At 41.3% G+C, this 19,883-nt stretch overlaps 2 protein-coding genes across 2 annotated transcripts in view; one reads left to right on the top strand and one right to left on the bottom strand.

Annotated features, from left to right (window-relative positions):
• The window catches only part of LOC139208829 (transmembrane protein 163a-like), a 57,902-nt gene extending 47,505 nt beyond the window's left edge, over positions 1 to 10,397 (bottom strand). The window contains exons 1-2 of the mRNA XM_070838579.1: positions 10,176 to 10,397; positions 2,786 to 2,905 (exon numbers count right to left, since the gene is read on the bottom strand). Of these exons, the coding sequence (XP_070694680.1) occupies positions 2,786 to 2,905; positions 10,176 to 10,377 (322 nt within the window). The 5' untranslated portion in view covers positions 10,378 to 10,397. The remainder of the gene's footprint in view (positions 1 to 2,785; positions 2,906 to 10,175) is intronic.
• A 1,194-nt stretch (positions 10,398 to 11,591) lies between these two features.
• On the top strand, positions 11,592 to 18,641 carry acmsd (aminocarboxymuconate semialdehyde decarboxylase). Its single transcript, XM_070838204.1, has 10 exons — positions 11,592 to 11,739; positions 13,220 to 13,264; positions 14,717 to 14,813; positions 14,909 to 14,958; positions 15,299 to 15,535; positions 15,721 to 15,814; positions 16,268 to 16,363; positions 16,525 to 16,697; positions 17,351 to 17,449; positions 18,381 to 18,641. Exons 1-10 carry the CDS (start codon positions 11,683 to 11,685, stop codon positions 18,441 to 18,443), a joined length of 1,011 nt encoding a protein of 336 aa, XP_070694305.1. The 5' UTR covers positions 11,592 to 11,682; the 3' UTR covers positions 18,444 to 18,641.
• Positions 18,642 to 19,883: the final 1,242 nt, after the last annotated feature.

The raw sequence follows: 19,883 nt of genomic DNA, 5'->3' as shown, positions 1-19,883 counted from the left end.
TCACACACAGAGAGACTCTCTATTCCTCTACCTTGTAGAGCCTGTCTCCATGCCTCCTTGTACTGGTTTCACTTGCAGACAATGAAACATTTGAATCATCAACGGGAATGCCATCCACAAACTGAAAGTTATCCATCCTCCAGGAGCTGTATTCATTTCTTGCAGTGAATAAACATCCATTCTTCATCATCACCACAATTTCTCATCTTGCTCTGTTCTGCACTTATGCCTAAGAAAAATATTAAGCTTCTAAACACTCCACTATGTTCACCGGGTAGTTGTTACAGTGGGTTTTATGTTGAAAGCAGCTGCCTGTTGGAGCTAAACAAAGACACTATGAGAGCTGTGACACTGAGCCAAAATAATGACGACGTGGAGAAGCAAAACAATGAGCTTGAAGACTCCATAAAACTGTAAAGCTAAAGGGAACTTTGGAGTTAGGGGATTGTTCTGTATGGACTTGTTACTACAAGCGAGACATTTCACATAGTAGTCACATGATCCACTGTTGATATGAAAATATTGACAATTGATTTAAAGGTACAATATATCAGCATCTCACATTCCCTGAGATTACTGCACTTTACAGAGCAAATTGTTTAATGCCACATTAATGTTCAGAATGTCCTATAGAGAACCTTTAACTAAGGCAACCATGAATCAATATATATATATTAAATGATGAATTCTGTGTGACTGACTGACTAAACTACTAAGGGAGACATATTTTACTTTTCTGATAAATGAAAACCTGTTTGCTTCAAGGTTTACTTATGGTTTATTATTTTCTCTAATGAATATTGGCAGTCTGTATGCCATCCATTCTATTGTATTAATATCTTATAGAATTAAATTAGATTTTGCTTTAGATTAGAAATGTGGGCTTTTGGCCAAATATTATGTGTGCAAAAACTTACATATGCTGCAACTATCATGTAGTTTCCTTACAACCGCATTGCTTGGTAGTTCTTAATGAATGCCACTGCATTGCTTTAAAAAAAAGCAACTTTGGGCTTAGTCAGCTCATCAAGGATAAGACAAAAGGTTTGAATAAATTAGGACATATCGTGACTTGAAGCTGATGCTTAGCCAGGATGACAAAGCAACATCCTGTGTTGCAGTCACAACAGAACGATGCATAGTAGACATCCTCTCTATCACAAGACTACAAAGCGAGTGTGGAAATTGTGGCTGCATCCTTTCACAACATCATGGAGGTACAGGCAGACTAAGAGAAGGGCATTTTGCGCCACATCTGAGGTCATGAGATTCAATGGGTGTTTATCACATAGCAAAGTGACACCAAAGCAGCGATTGACATCATGGACATCAGATATTACATTTAAGACACTTCCAGCTAAGAAATTGTATCTGTTAGATAAAAACCCTGAGAGTGAAACAAACTAAAAATAAATTTGCTGTTCCACTCTCTCTGAACTTAATGCTTTTTTTATACTGATGAATATAACTGCATACACACATCTAACCATGGTTAATTACATATGTTAATGAAACAGTGGCCAATGAAGTGTGTGAAAGTGTTCTGTCTCTTACTTGCAACTACCCCTTTGAGAATACGTAGTATGTCCTCTGTCACAGACTAATGTGACGTTTGCTTTGGGGAATACAGCCTTATTGCCACATAAATGGTAATAACATTTCATAAAAGTATGAAATTGTTAAGGATGGAGGTATGAAAAATGGTGGGATGGATCAATCGCCCATTATAGAATGGAAACAATCGTTCATAAACCTGGGCGATGGATCATCAGTCAAATATTTAGGGAACCGGGCGAATTAGCTCAAACGACAGGCCTGTGCACATTGTGAGGTTTACTGTTGGTTTGCAGCGTGGTATTGCTCAGATGTGTTTGATTTAAGTTTCTACCCACTGACACAACTGTCCAATGACTCAACAGTGCTTTGTATTACACTAAAAACCACATTTTCTGAGTAAAACGTCTGAAAGTTTGCTCTACCAGACAACAGTAACACTGTTGATTTGCCTGAATGTCTGAACTTCTCAGCTCTTAGAACCTCCATAATCCCCCTTATCAGGATAACAGGGTAAGAAGCAGATGATCTTTGTCATTACACTGCTTAAAAAAAACATGTGGTTTGTTTATCATGTGTTGATTTCAAATCGAGACACATTATGTGTGTAGCTGACACTGAGTTTCCCCTACTGTTAAAACCGAATAAAAAGGATTTTGACACTGAACCCATTGAAAATGTGTCCTTAATGCAGTTAGCCAGAATCAATTATCTCTGTTTTTCAGCTTTTCAGTCTTTTCTGCTGTTTTATTAGTTACATATACTTTGGCAGTCTTTGCTCTCCAAATAAGACTCAGAATCATTCAATTCAAACAAGCATGGCCAGTTAAACAAAGAAAATCAACCTAACAGATATCAGATCTTATTCTTTTTAAAGCTGAAATGTGTATTATATTTGAATTTAGGGTTAGTTTGGGTTACGTTTGTTTAAATGTGCAACCTTTGACCTCAACTATACAGATATTATCAATACAAACTACAGCAGCAGTTCTTTCCCGTTGTAGGACAATATAACTCAAGCCTTCCAACTATGCACTTTCTACAGGTTTGCACCATCACTAGAGCTGTCTTTCAGATTACAACATCTCCTCTGAGTCAACAGGGAAGTGAGAAACAAACTGCTGCAGTGAGTCCTTTCACTCCTGGACAGCACATACACTATTGACAAAAGTTATTGTATAGCACTTTAGTTCATGTTGCATGCATATAAGTAAGTATTTAAAATGCTTACTGAAAGCTGCCACAGCCAGTATGAGTGTGGCCACGATGGAGATCCAGGAGACCCAGAGCGCCTTCTTCCTGTAGCTCTGAGCCTCGTGGGGCTTCAGACGCATGCTGCTCTCAAGGAGACCTGCAGGGAGACACATCAACTCTGTTACAAGGACAATTCCCTCTTTCTTTCTGTCTGTCGGTCTTCTGCAATGTTCCTCTAATGTCATGTTTTATCATCATTTATATTTGATCATATGAGGCAGCTAGGGGTAACGTGAGTGGTCATTTGACATTTTCCAATATTAATGAGGGAAGAACCCCCTTAAATCTTGAATAATCTGTGTTTGGTTCATTGAAAGCGACTTTTAATAGAAGCTTTTGAAGGCTTCCCACGAAACTCACCAAAGAAAACACATGGCAATGGCTGTGACATACACTGAACAAAAATATAAACGCAACACTTTTGTTTTTGCTCCCGTTTTTCATGAGCTGAACTCAAAGATCTAAAACATTTTCTATACATAAAAGAAAAACCATTTCTCTCAAATATTGTTCACAAATCTGTCTAAATCTGTGTTAGTGAGCACTTCTCCTTTGCCGAGATGATCCATCCCACCTCACAGGTGTGGCGTATCAAGATGCTGATTAGACAGCATGATTACTGCACAGGTGTGCCTTAGGCTGGCCACAATTGTATATAGAAAATGTTTTAGATCTTTGAGTTCAGCTCATGAAAAATGGGAGCAAAAACAAAAGTGATACGTTTATATTTTTGTTCAGTGTAGTATCCTGATATTATCCATGTCTATGTATTTTGCATTTCATAACATTTAGATAATGGTTAAAAGCACATTTTCATAAGGTAGTTTCCACTGGGAAAACACAATATTGGACGCAGTTATGACCACTTTAAACATAAATGGAGCTGTCTCCTGTTAGATCATTCCCCATACTTTCCAAGAAAACACGGGACCATTGTGGATTTACACTCTGGGACACACATTGTGAAATGCCTGGGGACCCTTGTTATACTGCAGATTACAGGTCCTGGGTGAGGCATGGCTTATCAAATGCATCCTAAGCAGAACATCACTGCAGCACTCACAGCTACAGAGAAAATCAACTGCATAAAATAGGCCCTAAAACGAATACAAAGCAAATAGGAAATAACCTTTTCAGAATGCAAGATTGCATACAAAACCACTATATCAAGTTCATAAAAGAAGTCAACACAAATCACTCTTTTTGTTACATTTGATTGTGAAAGCCAGACAAGTCTGCCTTTGTTAACCAACCTTAATAGCTTTTTTTCAGGCTCAGTTCCCTTCTGACAGACTGAATAGAGATGATGTTACAGCAGAAAACTGAGCATAACAATCTGCACACATTTCCTAATGGTTCACAGCCCTTTGTGAGAAGTCTTTGCCTAAAGTCACAGACAAAACAGCCCAGATTCTGAACTGCCTGAAGCTATTATCATGAAGTGTGAGGGTGGCTCTGCAGATTCATGCAACATTTATAAGCCTGAACCTTTACATCCAAAAGAGGTTTTAATGCTATCAGTTGTCATTCTATCCAGAAATTAGTCTCAGGGTCCCTATAGTCAGTCCTGAGATACAGATGGTGTTTTCTTTTCAGACTGCAAGCTTGGCCACAAAAACAGGCAGATAATGGGAACTGATGACGGGATAAACAAGGCTCCTTTAGCCATTGAGCCCACTGAACCAAATGCTTCATATTTATAGTAATCATATCTGGAAGTTACTGGAATATCTTAATTTAGGAGTAGACTCTCGGCACTCATCAGCGAGAGATTAAGGGTACAAATAAATGTAATCATGAATATTAATATAAATATCATATAAATAATTATTTGTGTTTGAATTTTAATCAAAGAAAGAATTTGTTGAAGTTCTTTTGAAAGTTAACATTTCTTTTGTGCATAAAAAGCATGCACTGTGTAGAATTTCTCTCACTGGCACAGATGAACAAAGTTTCAGCACTGATGTGGTATCAGTGCAGTGAGAGTTGCGCTGCATTATACAGATTGTGCACAAAACGGTTCCACAGAGTAGACCTTTACTTTTTCCTTTTTCAAAAAATTTGAATATCGAAGAAACCTTCACACTTTTCTCCTATATGAAACCCAACAAAACAAAACAGTTGAGTCATTTTTCTCGTAAATATCAAATTGTAAATGTTTGTCAGGGTGCCACATCATCTGCAGAATCACTGACTGTAGATCTGTCCAAACTCATACAAATCAGCTGTTGCTGCACATTTGACTAAACTTAGTGATAAACCGCCTGACACTTTCTCAGAAAAACTCTGGCATGACTAACAGGCTCCACAATGTTACAAATGACAATGTATTGTGGTTTTCTTGGTCTTGTATTACTTACTTGTTGGAGCCCAAAAAGTGTGAGCAGACTCACACTGAGGGGCCCACAGTGTTTTATGTGGGCATTTTGATGGGTCCTACTAGGTCCTAATGCGACCCAACAAAATGTCCCAACATTTCTAAACTGTGTTGTTGTTTTTTGTATGTTTGCATCACAGAGAAGAAATCATTCCAGAAACAACCACTGAAAGACAGTAGCTTAATGGGTCAAGCTACATTTCTACAGAATCTACATTTCCTCCATAGCATTGTTTTGTTGGGTCCTTCCTGTCTCGTAAACTCCCTCATCTTCGAAGCTCCACAAATCCAGTTCATTGTGTACGTTTTCTGTTAGGAATTTGAAGTTGAGCGATGAGACTTAACGGTAAATTCTGAAATTCTATTTTCTCAGACTTGACAACACAGAAAACACACTGAGTAGTCTGTGTGGTACTCCCCATGACTTCACCTTTAAGTTTGAAAATCACCCTCAGTTTCAGTGAGATGCTTGTATTTTCACAGTATCTTTTTTCTTGTAGAAAGCTTGCTGTACAGGTACATAACAGCACCCTGTGTCTTGTACCTCTGCCATCTGTATTCTCAAAAACACAATCTTATACCTCATGTGTGAAAAATGTCCCTTTTAACAATAGCATGAACATGAACCTTATTTTTCTTTTTTTATCTTTGCATTTCTCCCCCTATTTTTAGAGTCTGGGGTGGCCAGTTTACCCTGCACGCAGCCTTTGATGTTGTTAAATGGTAATTTTGCTGATTTTCAACCAGCTTTGTATCATTACGGTGTGGTTAGTATATGCAAATGACCAATGTTCATGTTTCGTCCATATTGTCTGCACCCACAACTCCCCCCTCTTTAGCCAGCAAAATGCAGCCAGATGATGCTTTTCTGGGGTTGTTCAAACTACAGATTGTGCCTCCACTGTTTCTGTCTAGCCGCCGTAAGGAAACGATTTTGATAGTTCAGGGCTACTTCTATGAGACTGAATACAGTGTGGGGGAATTATGGCATATGGAGGCTGTCATAGCCAAAAGTCAAGCACCGTCAGCCGGTGAGAATAGTGGTGCAGAGCATTCTGGTTGTTGTACTTAAGGGGCAGAAGGGAGTACCAAAGCCCTTTTTCTGTTTTCTCTGGTCATGAAGAACCAGTTTCAAAAACCTTTCCACTGCATAAATAGTCCAGTTTTACGAAAAGACCATCTTTTTTTTTGTTGGTGGTGCTTCGGGGGATATAATCCCTCACCAGCTTCCCACCACTGCATACAGCCAACTGTTTTCAATTGACAGCCAGACACTTGCACTCCAAACAATGTGCTATGTGACAGGCTTGGTTCACTCTGCTTGGCTCACTCACACACATGGGGCCCAGTGTGCCCCATGTATATAAAGCCAGAGCAGCAGCCAATCCTTGGGCAGATCTCTTCTCACCACACATCTTAGCCTTTTGACTTCGTTGGCTTTGGTTCCTTTTTGTTTGTTTTCAGAGCACATTTCCACTCATCCACTCCCTACACTACTGACTTTACAGATCACTCCCATCTATTGGTTTGGAGTATTTTGTTCTTAATGGATTACTTTGTTGTTTAGTTTACCCATGTGTCTAAGGGACTGGTTATACATGGGGCATACAGGGCCCAGGTGTCCCATGCTGCTGATTAAGCTCCCAGTAGGTCTGCAGTCCTGGGCTTTCAACTGACTTTAGTTTAGTTCAAGCAACTTGTATCTATAACTGTCAGGATCTACTTTTTACCCAAGTGCACACGTAATAAGGTGCGCCCCAGGGGATCCTTCTGAACCTGCTGAGATGCATCTGCAAACAATCTACTCTCTGACACGAAGATGTAAAGCTCCTGTATGACAGACAGTTTAAATGAAAATAGTTTAGACATCTGAAAGTTTTTACATTCATTCTAATGTGTTAATTTTGTTTACACGAGGAGGCACATGCTTACAGCACAAACCCATTCACCACTTAACTGTCATTATCTAGCTGGTGTGAAATCAGTTAATCTGGCTCTAATTGCCAGAATTAGAAAACCAAAGAAAATCACATAACTTGTGCTTAAAGGGTAAAAAGCATCTGAGATATGCATGAGGCCTAAGGCTATGTTGTCGACAAATAACGTGTGTGTGTGTGTGTGCGCGCGCATGTGCGTGCGCACGCAAAGTCACATAAATAATTCCCGATGTGTGTTTGTATAAATAGCCCTCTTAGAAAAAGGTGCGTGTATGTGCTGTATCTTACATGTGGTGTGTACTGTATGTGTGAAGGACAGAGAAACATTTAGGCTCCAATGAAACACTTTCAATCACAAACTAAAAGTTTGTGGTCATTGGCTGTGACAGGCTCAAAATCTGTAGGAGAACGTAAATCATTATACTTTAGGGTGAAGACTTGTACTGAGTTTAGAGTAAGGGACATTAAAGTGTGGCAATGTAAAGTGATTCTGTGTGTGTGTGTGTGTGTGTGTGTGTGTGTGTGTGTGAGTGGCAGAGGGGGGAAGTGAGACAGCATGGTTAAATCACTGTGCTCACATGATCCCTGCCTCGGGGATCAGACAGAAGGCATGTGCTCAGTATCTCCTCATACATCTCTATATGTGGGTTGGTGTGTGTGATTCTCTCTCGACACTTGTCTCCTGTCGCACCTTTCTTTTCTAAAAATAATTAGCGCGAGACATGCAGCTCAAAAGGCTGTTTGCACACTTACATCTGTTAGAAGAAAAAAAAAAGCCAGGAAACACATGTGAGCAGACCTGAAAGACATAAATACATTTCTTTTTCAAACAAGCTAATCTCCACTACCTGTCTCACTGTAATGCTATCTGACCCGCTAATGTGTTCATATCTTAGCATGATAGACAGCTAGGTGGATGGATAAGCATGATCAGAAGACTGCAGAGGGTTTCTCACTGCTATGATGGGGACATTATGTAAATAGGAGAGGAATGAAGGAAGCGGAGGAGGGTGGTAGACAGAGAGAGTGTGTGTGTGAGAAATATATGCGCTGAAATGTGTGTGCCTGGTGTTGGTTTAAAGCCTGCTTTTGCTATGTATCTATTTAAATTGCTCAACTTTTATGATAAAGTTTGAAAAAGTTCCTTGATGAGCCCTTTAAAGTGCCCATATTATGCTCATGTTTGGGGGTCCTACCAGAATATGTTTACATAGTTTGATGTTCAAAAAACTTTTTCTGCGTGGCTGCTGCAGCTGTTTTCAGCCTCATTCTGCACGCTCTGATTTAGAGGAACAGGACAATCTGCTGCTTTGCTTTTCCTGTTACCGGGACCCAGCATTAGTGCGGAAAAAACAGACAGTGAGGTGGATTCAAGAAGTTTTCAGCGAATGGCGACCGTCAGCCTGCTGAGGGACTGGATGAGGTCACAACAGATCCCTTTATGACATCATAAGGACAGCCAAATCTAAACAGAGCATTTTCACACAGATGTCCTGAAAGATGGAGTGGGAGAAACAGGGAGAGGATGGTCTTTTCTCTGGGTTTGAGGGTCTCTCGGCTAGACACTTCTCTAGGCACACATTTAAGTTGAAAAGACATTAAAAAGTGCATTTTGCGTAGTATATTGAATATCTCTGTGAGAGAAAGTCATTCTTAGACGAGGTAATGACGTATATTCATGTTACCTCACCTGACATCATGAGCACAAGTGATTACATACACATTAAAGGGCAATCCACCAATTTTAAAGCCTATGGTTCTAGAGGAGCCTTGTCAAGTTTGACAGAATAACCCTGGTGATGTCACAGTGCCGTCATCAGGGCAATCATGGTTTGACTTTAGAGACAACAATTTTGAACCGAAACTGTAAAGTGAGAAAAACTGCAACCTTTTACCATGCATGAAACATGGTAAGTTGCATTGTGGGAAATGTAGGATCCAGTGTTTTTGGAGCTTGACCCTCATGAAGGACTAAAAGTCAGGGCTCTGCTGTTTTCTGTATTTTACAAGTTTGCTGACTTAGAGGTAGTGCAACTCTAAATCATCCTTTTAAAGGTTCAGTCCTCTTCCTGAGAGTTAAACCGGCAAACTGACCAGAGTTTTATATGAGGAATGAGAACACCTTTAACAATTTGTAGGAGGCAGACGCAGTTAAACAAATCGTTCTTCTATCATCCTTCATTCCGACTTTTCTTTAGGTACACAGAGGGTCGATACTGTCTGTCTCATATAAGCTCTCCAACACAAGCCAGCCACATCAACATAGGTGACACAACGCTGAATACAATGACCATTTCAGTTTGTATTAATTACTCACGACATACTAGCATCATTCGGCCATTTAAAACTGCTTAATGATCATGTCGGATATCCCTTGAAATCAGATCCAGTAAAAATACATGACATGAAGTGAACCAGATGAATGCCTAAATGAAGTGAGTAACATGCTTAGGATTCATTGTAACTGAGGCCCTCTTATTATCCGCTGTGGAATGTGTTTTTTTTAAACTGTTTTTTCACATAGCAGATGATGAATAGGATTGTATTAGTTGGGGGGGAAAAAAATCACCCACAAACACACAGACACTCACATGAGCTTAAGCATATGCAAAGACACACTTAAGGGTATTTATGGCATGTGATTGGTATCAGACTAACAGAAAGGAGGCTGAATGGCATGCTTTAAGGAGCAGCGATCAGGTAACTAACACTTGGATTCCCACAGGCAAGTTGTCGCCAGAGGCAGTGTGACATGGAAAACTGGGATGAGTGAGTGAGTGAGTGAGTGAGTGAGTGAATGTGTTTGGCTTTGGTTACTTTGAATTCAACTTTTGCTTCACTCTAATCTTAATCCTGCTGATGTAGGACTATTATAAATTATTCAAGTAAGAGCAGACTAAAAATACCTCAAATGGCTAAAAATAGCCTACCCCTGATATCTCTCTCTCTCCAGACCCCCCCAGCACACACACACACACACACACACACACACACACACACACCCCTAACTTTTAAAAACCAGATCCAAACATGACAGAGACAGATGGAGTTACCTTCTCCCTCCACACTGTCTGTGATCTTCATCTCCTGGCCCGTGGTGAATGCCTCCGGCTGGCCGGGGGTTTTGGCTTGCTGGTGATGGTTGTTGGTGAAGCCATCCGGGGCGCACTGGCCGTTCCTCACCGTGGCCGGGCAGGGATCCACTATAGTCGGGTCTGGGACAGGAAAGGACTCTTGCGTCGCCGGGTCAGTCATTGTTGATTGCAGCTGCTGTTGAGTTTTCGGGCGGACGGGCAGAGAGAGATGATGATAATGGGGAGGGGGGGGGGGGAAGAAGATTCACTCCGGTTCGGTAAGTGCAGCAGCCATCCAGCGCGTCCGATAAGCCACCGGTGTTGTACTCAGTTGCGCAGGGGGGAGAGAGAGAGAGAAGAGATGGCGATAAGAGAAGATGACAGATAAAGGATTTATCTCCCCAGCATCAGCGGCGAACCAACTCCCTCTGCGTGAACTCTGCTCTGCGAGGATCGGCGCTGCAGCCTCGGTGTAAATCCCCTGTCCGGCTGAGCCACTTGGAGACAGTTTAGGGTTAGATGCAGCGATGCGATAAATTGCTGAGATCTGCTGTGAATCTGGCAGGCGGTGCCAGCAAGTTTTTTTTTTCCCCCTCCTCCCTTTCCTCCCTCTCTCCTCCTCTCAGAACCCAGCACCTAATTCCCATACAGGCCATCACATGAGATAATCAGCCTCACATAAGCTTTTAAAGTTCCTCTACCAATTGGCTTTGTTTTTATGTGCATAACAAAAGTTTAATGGATCTTGGAGAGCTCTTATACATCAAACCACATTTAAAGTAAATAAAATGAATGTGACACTCTTTTTATGGATTTCCCTATAACAACAGCACATGGCTGCTCTAGTCGGTCTGATATTATCTAACCTCACCGGTTTATATCGAACATTCACCAGGCTACAGCTGTTGGCCACTCGGTGGCGCCAAAGCGCGGGTTAGTGAGCAGGTGAGCAAATGAACTCGTGAAAAGAAAGAAGAAACATTTCTGTAAAATGTCATTCAGCTTGAACCTCATGTGATCTACGTTATGTTAGTCAGTGATTTGTGCCGCAGCCTTTAGTCAATAACAGAAAGTGCAAAGCCACATGTGATCATAGTGTAACTGCATCATGCAGATATGCACCAATCATAAAATCACTGTGACTCAGCATAAGCAGGCAGCCAGCTGCACAGGTATGCTGCTTTCACCTAACAGGAGTGTGTCTTGGTGTTTGTAATGTGGTGAGAGTGTAAATAATGTAGTGTGAGACTAAAATATCACTTTGTGGTTCCTGATATGAATTATTGACAACATTAAATAGCTGACACGGACTAATGGTTACTTTCTGCTTGTTTTATTGACTGGGTAATGAATGACCCAGCAGCAGCCATTAACCTGTCGGTCATTGGTTTCTGGCTGAGGGCGGAGAGGGATTTTTGCTGGATTTGGGCTCAGTTACTGCAAGAAATCTGTGGGAGCAGACCTTCACGTTTTCCCAGTCATAAGGATGAAGGTTGATATTCATAATCATATTTTACCAAAGGAGTGGCCTGATTTGAAGCAGGTAGGCACTGAGAGACACGAGCTGTGAGTAAATCAACACAATCCAGAGGGTGGGTCTCATTTTGTGTGGCTGAGTGGGTTTAAAAAAAAAAAACACATCTCTGTGTGTATCAACTCTGTTGATTCTCCTTGAATTCAGTGCTATTAAATGGCAGTAAAATAAAATGTTCTTTTCCCATCAGGGTGTAAGCAGGGAGTTTAACAGCTCACTCCATAAATCTGTGTTCTCCATGGATGGTTAAACTTTAATCAATAGGTGGCTGCGGCCTCGCTCTTGTCTGTCCTGTGTGCTCCTGCTCTTACATCTGTGTCACTGTGGAGGCCTGGCCTTAGCTAATGATTTATGTTTAGTGTTGTAAAGGAGAGCTTTCTCACAAACTGTCTTTCTTTCTTTCTTTCTTTATGACAGGTATATTTTGTATGTATATATATATATATATATATATACAGATTCTGTGTAGTAAAGTAGCCTCTCTGATCCTCCACCTGTCCGGCTTAAAATGCATGGAAGCCAATGTTTTTTGACTGTATCACTGAGGCCCTCATATCATCCATATAAAATAATGAGGGGAATTATATTGATTTATATGTTGGAAAAAATCAGTGTGCACAAAATGAAGATTTTTAGTCCCTATTAAATATTTCTTTTTCCTACTGTGTGAAATCCCAGTATACAGACAAGTACTGAAGTGGTAACCTTTCCCTTTGAACAAACTGGGCTATTCTACGTGTTTGCTGCTGTAGGCTCTGTGTAGTAACATTACTTATGTTTGATTAGACACCAGAGAGCTACAATAAAAAATAGAAATACAAATGCATTTATTGTAGGATTTGGAAGGAATAGTGTCAGCAGCAATCACATGATATGATCATGTGAGATATGAGCATATATGGGACAGTTGTGAAGTATCAAGGTGATAACACAATCTTAAATATGTTATTTGTGCTGTTAAATAGACCCCAAACAGAACATTAGGGTTAATTTCCTCAGAGTCCAGTTGAACTTTTCAAAGCAGGTCTTCACTGAAGAACTTACGTGAAGAAATGGATTCAAGTTCACACTTTCAAAAACAGTGTGTAAAACGTTTCTGATGCACTCTCTGTGACACCAACAAAGTCCACTGTGCTGCAGATGTGTAGGGATATTAAGTGGGGCTTTACTGGCTACTACGACTACTGCTCACGTAGTTCATTTGCAGCTTCATCTGTATGCTAAAGAGCCAAGAGCCTCAGATGGCACTCACTTTGAGTTATCCAGGGCGTTAGAGTGGATAGTAGATGAAGATTGAACTCTTGCAGATGGAATAATACAATCAATGGAGGCTTTTCCACAGCAGGATGCGCAGGGGACTCCATGATATACCCACATGTTTGCAGGGATTGCACATCTAAATTGGATATACCAGATATGTAATCCATTCAGTATGTGATATTCTAAAAGCCACTCAGCTATTAAGTGTAAACACTCTTTGTTGTTTCAGAGGTATGGATATGATGGGTTTGTCCAGCTTCACCATCACTGCAAGGTGAGGTCACACTTTTTGTTCTTGTCTGTATGTACATACAGAGTACAGGTGCAGGAGCCCTTATAGTCCAACTATAGTGCATACTATGCTGGGGACACAGCAGGTTCATCCCAGCTGCAGCCCACCCAGCGGGCCTGTCAGCCCGGCTCTCACCATGTGGGCAACTACAGAACTCAGCATTGCATCAGCGGCGAGCTCTGCTTCAAAAACCACCACAACACGGCAGGACACAGAGCAGCCTGGCAGCCGTGTGACCGATGCAGCTTTTATAGTGGCAGACCTCAGTTGAGCTGTTGGCACCAGTGAACTGCACATAAGTGTGAATGGTTGAAGGTGTCACACGCACATGTCTGATGATGGACATTAGTTTAAGTCCTGATGCCAATGTTAAAACAAGAGGACTCCAAGTCACATTGTAACACAGCTGTAGATGCACCCAAGAAGAAGAAGAGAGTTTTAATTACAGCCATAAACGGGACCAGATGCTACCAGGTGTAAATAAAAGTTTACATCTCATGTTTTCTATGAAACAGTCTGACTCACCTATCTGCTGCCATCATGTGGTTGTATTTTGAAGTGTTGTGAAATCCAAACGTCTCATAATCTCATGATCTTGAAATATTGTACATTTAAAGGGATAGTTCAGATTTCTTTTTTTTTAAAAGTTGGGTTATATCAGGTATTTATCCATAGTCAGTGTACTACTTACAACAGATTGTGGTCAGCAAGCCCCCAGTTTGGAGAAGCAAGCAGGAGTCCCGGCAGATGCAGTGCAATGTCCTGCTGGACGGGGCCAGCAGAAAAACTTATTTTAGCCACCCGAAAAGAGGTCACCTAAAAAAAACAATATTATTTTAAGTGGACACTTACATTGCAGTCAGAGACCCCTTTTTGACAGGGGACTGAAACCATTTTCTCTGTCTCTTCGCTCGCTTCACAGCCACCAGACTCCATTGACAAAAACAGTAATTTTACTTAACAGAACATGGGAGTTATTGGACTACTGCTGCCTCAAACATGTTACCATTTAAAACACCATGGTCACATAATAGCACAAGCGACAACAACTAACAGACTGAGGCATCGGTACACTAACAACTCCTGTTTTCTGCGAGGTAAGATTACTGTTTTTGTGAACGAAGTCTGGTGGCTTTGAAGCAAGTAAAGTGAAACTGAGAACGTCAAAAACGGCAGTCTGACGGCAACGTGAAGCTGAGAAAACATTCTAAATAAAGCATACACTTAAACTAATGTTGATGTGGTTATGAGGGCCTTCACAGGGGGCTAAAATACATGTCTCTGCTGCTCCCACCACAGCAGTACAGTGCTTAGCATCCGGTCTGCTTTTCCAAACTAGGAGAAGAAAAATAACACCAGACTCTATAATGGAGATACATTTTAACAACAATTATATCAATTAGAGTTGTGACTGGTGTGAATGTCATGTTTTAGGGTGAAGCAGAGTTGATGAAGGACGGGAAGCTGTTCCGAGTGATTCAAGAAAACTGCTGGGATGCTCATGCACGCATAAGGGACATGGATCAACATGGTACATGGACAGACATGAGAGACACCAACATGTGTTACAGCGTTTCATCTAATTGGTGCCTAAAACGATTATTTCTGTTTATGACCATCACTCAGGTGTCACAGTTCAAGCTCTCTCGACTGTTCCTGTGATGTTCAGTTACTGGGTAAGTGCACGCTAAGTATGGCCAGCTTGGATCCAAAACAGTGGAGCTATTATGTTTTATTGCTGTGTGCTTAAGACCTGAAACACAATGTTGTTTACTGCGCCCCTGAATTACTGTGAGCTGCACCTACCCAGTCCTGTTGAAAAAAAGGTGCAAATTAAATTTCTCTGCAATATGACAAGGGCTTATGTACTTACTGTATCTGGAAAGCCTCTCAACTGTCTTAGTTCTTCCTCAGTCACAGAAGCATCAACTTTAAGATGAGGCATACATGAGTCAAATTTCATTTCAGCTTTTACTGATATATTAATCTAACCTAATCTTATTTTTTGGATTACAGGCCAAACCTCACGACACCCTGGATCTCTGTGTCCTGTTAAATGACAATTTGGCCCAGACCGTGCGCAGCCATCCCAAGAGGTTTGTGGGCCTGGGCACTCTGCCCATGCAAGCCCCTGACTTGGCTGTGCTGGAGATGAGGCGCTGTGTGAAGGAGCTGGGCTTCCCTGGGGTGCAGATTGGCTCACATATCAACGACTGGGACCTCAACGCCTCTGAACTCCATCTGATCTATGCTGTGAGAAACTGGATATTGCAGTATAAGCTCAGATGATAACATAATGTTCCTGGTGACACTGGTTGCAAATGTACCTATTCTGTGCTTCACTAATTTCATATTGAATTGCACCAACTTCTTTGTATTCAGAGGTTAAGTTCTCATTTACTGAGAAATACTGATCTTGCAGTGTATCTTTCATGCAGGCAGCTGAGGAGCTGGGCTGCTCCATATTTGTCCACCCGTGGGACATGCAGACAGATGGGAGGATGGCTAAGTATTGGCTGCCCTGGCTGGTGGGTGAGGGAGATGGAATAGGAACAGGATATCCATTGGTCTAGTCAATAGAAAAAAACATTCTTCTGGAAATGATCCCTTTGTGACTAAAATGAATGCATGCTTAACTATCAGTGTATGACAAACAAAAGAGATAGCAAAAGCACAGCACCAAGATTACACCCACTATTTCCTAATGTGATGGATGAAGCCATAAAAGCCAAATTGTTGTATTTTGCCATGTGTTAAAAACTCCCACATTGGTGCTGATTTGTAGTGCAGCTTGTAGTGCAGTAGTGTAGCTTTCGCATCATATTTGATGCATTGTAATTATGGGAAATTGGAGTCTACAGTGAGCTACTTTGCTCTGCTTCTGTCACTTATGATATATAACCCACTTATATTCTCATAATAATAAGAAATGTAATCACAGTTTGAAATGAAGCAGTAAGTTTTGTTGTCTTCTCCACCTCAAAGGCATGCCGTCAGAGACAAGCATGGCCATTTGCTCGATGATATTTGGAGGCGTCTTTGAGAGATTTCCTAAACTGAAAGTCTGCTTTGCACATGGAGGTATGGACCAGGTGTTGCTGATGCACTGCGGCACATTAAAGTCACAGCAGAATAATATAAGCACTGAGGTGTAAACTTCAGCGCTCTACCTTCATGCTCAATTAAAGACGCAATGAGCTGCTGTATGTTGTTGTTGACCTCTATGGCTTTTCTTGTTATAGGTGGCTCTTTTCCATTCACCATTGGTAGAATTGAACATGGACACAAAGTCCGTCCTGACCTGTGTGCAGTGGACAACAAGATCAATCCACGGAAATACCTTGGCTCTTTTTACACCGACTCCCTAGTTCATGACCCCGTCTCCCTAAAGCTACTCATTGATGTTATTGGAAAAGTGAGCTGGCATTCAGTCTTTATTAAACAGGGACTATGCACATGCAAAAACATTGATGATTTATGCCAGATTTAGCTAATTACTAATTTCCATCGGCAGTCCTTGGGCAGGTACACACAGAACAATCACCAGACATTTACATGCAACACTATTACACAGTCTCTATCACGTTAACATTAATAAAGACATATCATCAAGAAAGAGATACCAACATATTCATCCAATACTGACGGTGAGATTACAATCTCTGGATCACATTCAAATGAATGTTAGCATAACGGGTTGCTAAATGTTCATGTTTTAACACCACGGGAAAAATATGAAAGTCTGTGCGAGTTTTAAGAACAGTTGGAAGCATATTCCAATGTTTGATGGCCGTAAATGACAGAGGAGACTGTGCAAAGGCAGTCCTCCGCATCAGGATGTTTAAGTCTGAGTTAAGAGCAGATCAAGAGGTCATTAAAGTACCACAGTTCCTCTTCTGATATGTGGAATCACTCTCTTCCCTCAGAATGGCTCTACTGATGGCAGTAACTACCCCTCCTTTCATCAGTTTCACAGAGATACTGTGGTTGCGTACATCTGCACGTGTTGTCTGCATGTTCAACATTACAGATGTTTTTTAAGTTAACGTGCATGTATTCCTCTTTCAGGATAAAGTGATGCTGGGAACAGATTATCCATTCCCGCTGGGGGAGCTGCAGCCGGGATCACTGATTGAGTCAATGGATGAATTTGATGGCACACTAAAGGTAACAATATCCTCTTTAGGCAATGCAGTTACTACAGTATTGCTGTCATAAATTTATTCTATTACACTTTGTGGGGATGAAAAGGTTTGTTAGCAGCAGCAGCATTACATTATGCGGCCAAAAGTCAGAGGCATGAAATCTGCATATAAAAACATTTAGTATTTAAAATGGGTCCTAAAGTGGTCGTTGACTTTAAATGTGGCGCTGTCATAGGATGACACCTTTGCCACAATAGAATTTCTGCCCTTCTAGGTCTGCCCTGGTCAACTGTAAGTGCTATCATTGTGAGGAGCAACAGCAGCTCAGCCACAAAGTGGTAGGCAGAATTTAAAACAACCTCTCGAACATCAGCACACAAACTGTACGTTGGGACCTTCATGAAATAAGTTTTACGGCTGATCAGCTGATGAGTGATACCAAGCGTCTGCTGGAGTGCTGTAAAACACGCCACAGCTGGACTCTATAAATCCGGGTCCATAACGGCCCGGTTAGACCAGTTAGGTGTGGAGGAACTGGACTGGCCTGCACAGAGCTCTGACCTCAACCCCACTTTGGGAATTAGAGAGCCCACTTCGACCCAGGCCTTCCAGTTCAGCATCAGTGCCTGACCTCACAAATGCTCTTTTGGGTGAATGGACACAAACTTCCACAGATGTACTCCAAAATCTTATGGAAAGCCTTCCCACAAGAGTGGTGACTGTTGTAGCTGTAAAGGTGGCTGCATATTAATGCCCGCGGTGTTAGAATGGGATGTCTAACAAGCTCATGAAGGTGTGATGGTCAGGTGTCCACTGACTTTTGGCCATATAGTGGTTTTGACATTAAAAAATGTCATTGATTCTGCTGGCTTTCTAATTTAAATTACATAAAAGTGAAAATGCTGCACGCCCAAGCCAACATTCATTCTGATGTGTACTCTTTTGTTTTGCAGGATAAATTGCTTGCTGGAAATGCACTGGAATTTTTGGGCCTGAAACGAGAGCAATTTGAGTAACATGATAATCTGAGACACAACTGCTACGCTTTGTGATTCAGCGCAAAGGCTTTATTCAAATACTCATCTTTTGGGTGATTTTAAAAAGTCATTTTGGATTAGCTTGTATAGCTGACCCAAGTAATTTTATTGTTGGTTGATATAATAAAGAAATTCTATATTTTACTCATGGTGTTTTGCTATATATGTATGAACTCAATATAAAACATGAGGAACTTGGAGAAGGGAAATGGAGGCTAAATGTCAGGGACACATATGCAGTCAGTCCCATTATTACAAAGGACACATATGCAGATGCCTTTCTAAATCGAATCCCCAACAGTTGGGTCCTGTTGATGTGATCATTTCTCACTTCTTAACAACGCAGACTCAAATTGCATGCAATGTCATATTATGCGATGATCTCTATGCTCTTCTCTGATGCAGCTTATTGAGACAAAGCATTCCATCTATCTATTCTTGTCCAGTGAAGATGAACGTAACACTACAAAATCATGCAGCCACTTAATAATCCAGTTAATAATTTGTGCAGAAAAATCTGTATCTCTTGTTGCTAAAGTGAAATGTAAAAAAACTCTAAAACTGGAACTTAATACTTTAGTTATTCAAGTTGTGGACTTTGATGTAGTTAAAGGTTCAGTTTGTAAGTTTTATTTTAAAAAATAGCTTCATCAGGCTTCTCCTAGTGGTGCTAATGTCATTTGCCAGAATCCACCATACCTAAACGAAAACAACCAATCAGAGTAGGAGGGGTGTCTAACACAACATTAATCATTGCTTGTGCACATGCTGCAGCCCCCCCCCCCCCCCCCCCCCCCCCCCCCCCCCCCCGGGAATTGTTATCACTACAGACACACAGGAGGAGGAAGCACCACGAAATGCTGCGATGTGTCGATTCTCAGGCCAGCAGCAACCTGGCTATTCACACCAGAAGTGCATTTCTCAGCACCGGTTAACAAGCAGTTCTGCTCTTCTGCTCCCTTATAATCACATGTAGAGTGGATCTTAATCAATAAACTCACAAATTTATAACATAAAGCACCCACCCCCACCTCTCTCTGTCTGCTTGTGTGTGTGTTTTATCTCTCTCACTCAATGCTTAGACATGACTGACAAATGTGTGAAATTTAGATAATGCAGAAAACAGAACTGAAGAGCAGGAGAGAGGGAGGGGGAAGGGACAGGGAGGTAGTGCTCTCCACTCTCCTCTCAGTGCTGCCAACTGCTGTACCTGCATATGTTACTGTGGATTAATGGGCTATGCACACTCATTCAATTGGAATAAGCCCCTGAGCAAAAGAAAGACCTCACATGGCGCACATTAAAAAAATGTCCCATGAGGGTCCAGCATTCAAATTTTTATGACATCTTTTTATCACGTCTACTAAACGTCCAATGTCCAAAGGATCTCTGCATGAGGTCAAAAATTCAAATGGCCAT

Source organism: Pempheris klunzingeri, chromosome 10 (genome assembly GCF_042242105.1).
Source record: "Pempheris klunzingeri isolate RE-2024b chromosome 10, fPemKlu1.hap1, whole genome shotgun sequence".
In the NCBI taxonomy this organism is placed as follows: domain Eukaryota; kingdom Metazoa; phylum Chordata; class Actinopteri; order Acropomatiformes; family Pempheridae; genus Pempheris; species Pempheris klunzingeri.
Note: the sequence above shows the minus strand (reverse complement) of the source record. Positions and strands in the feature narration are given on the sequence as shown.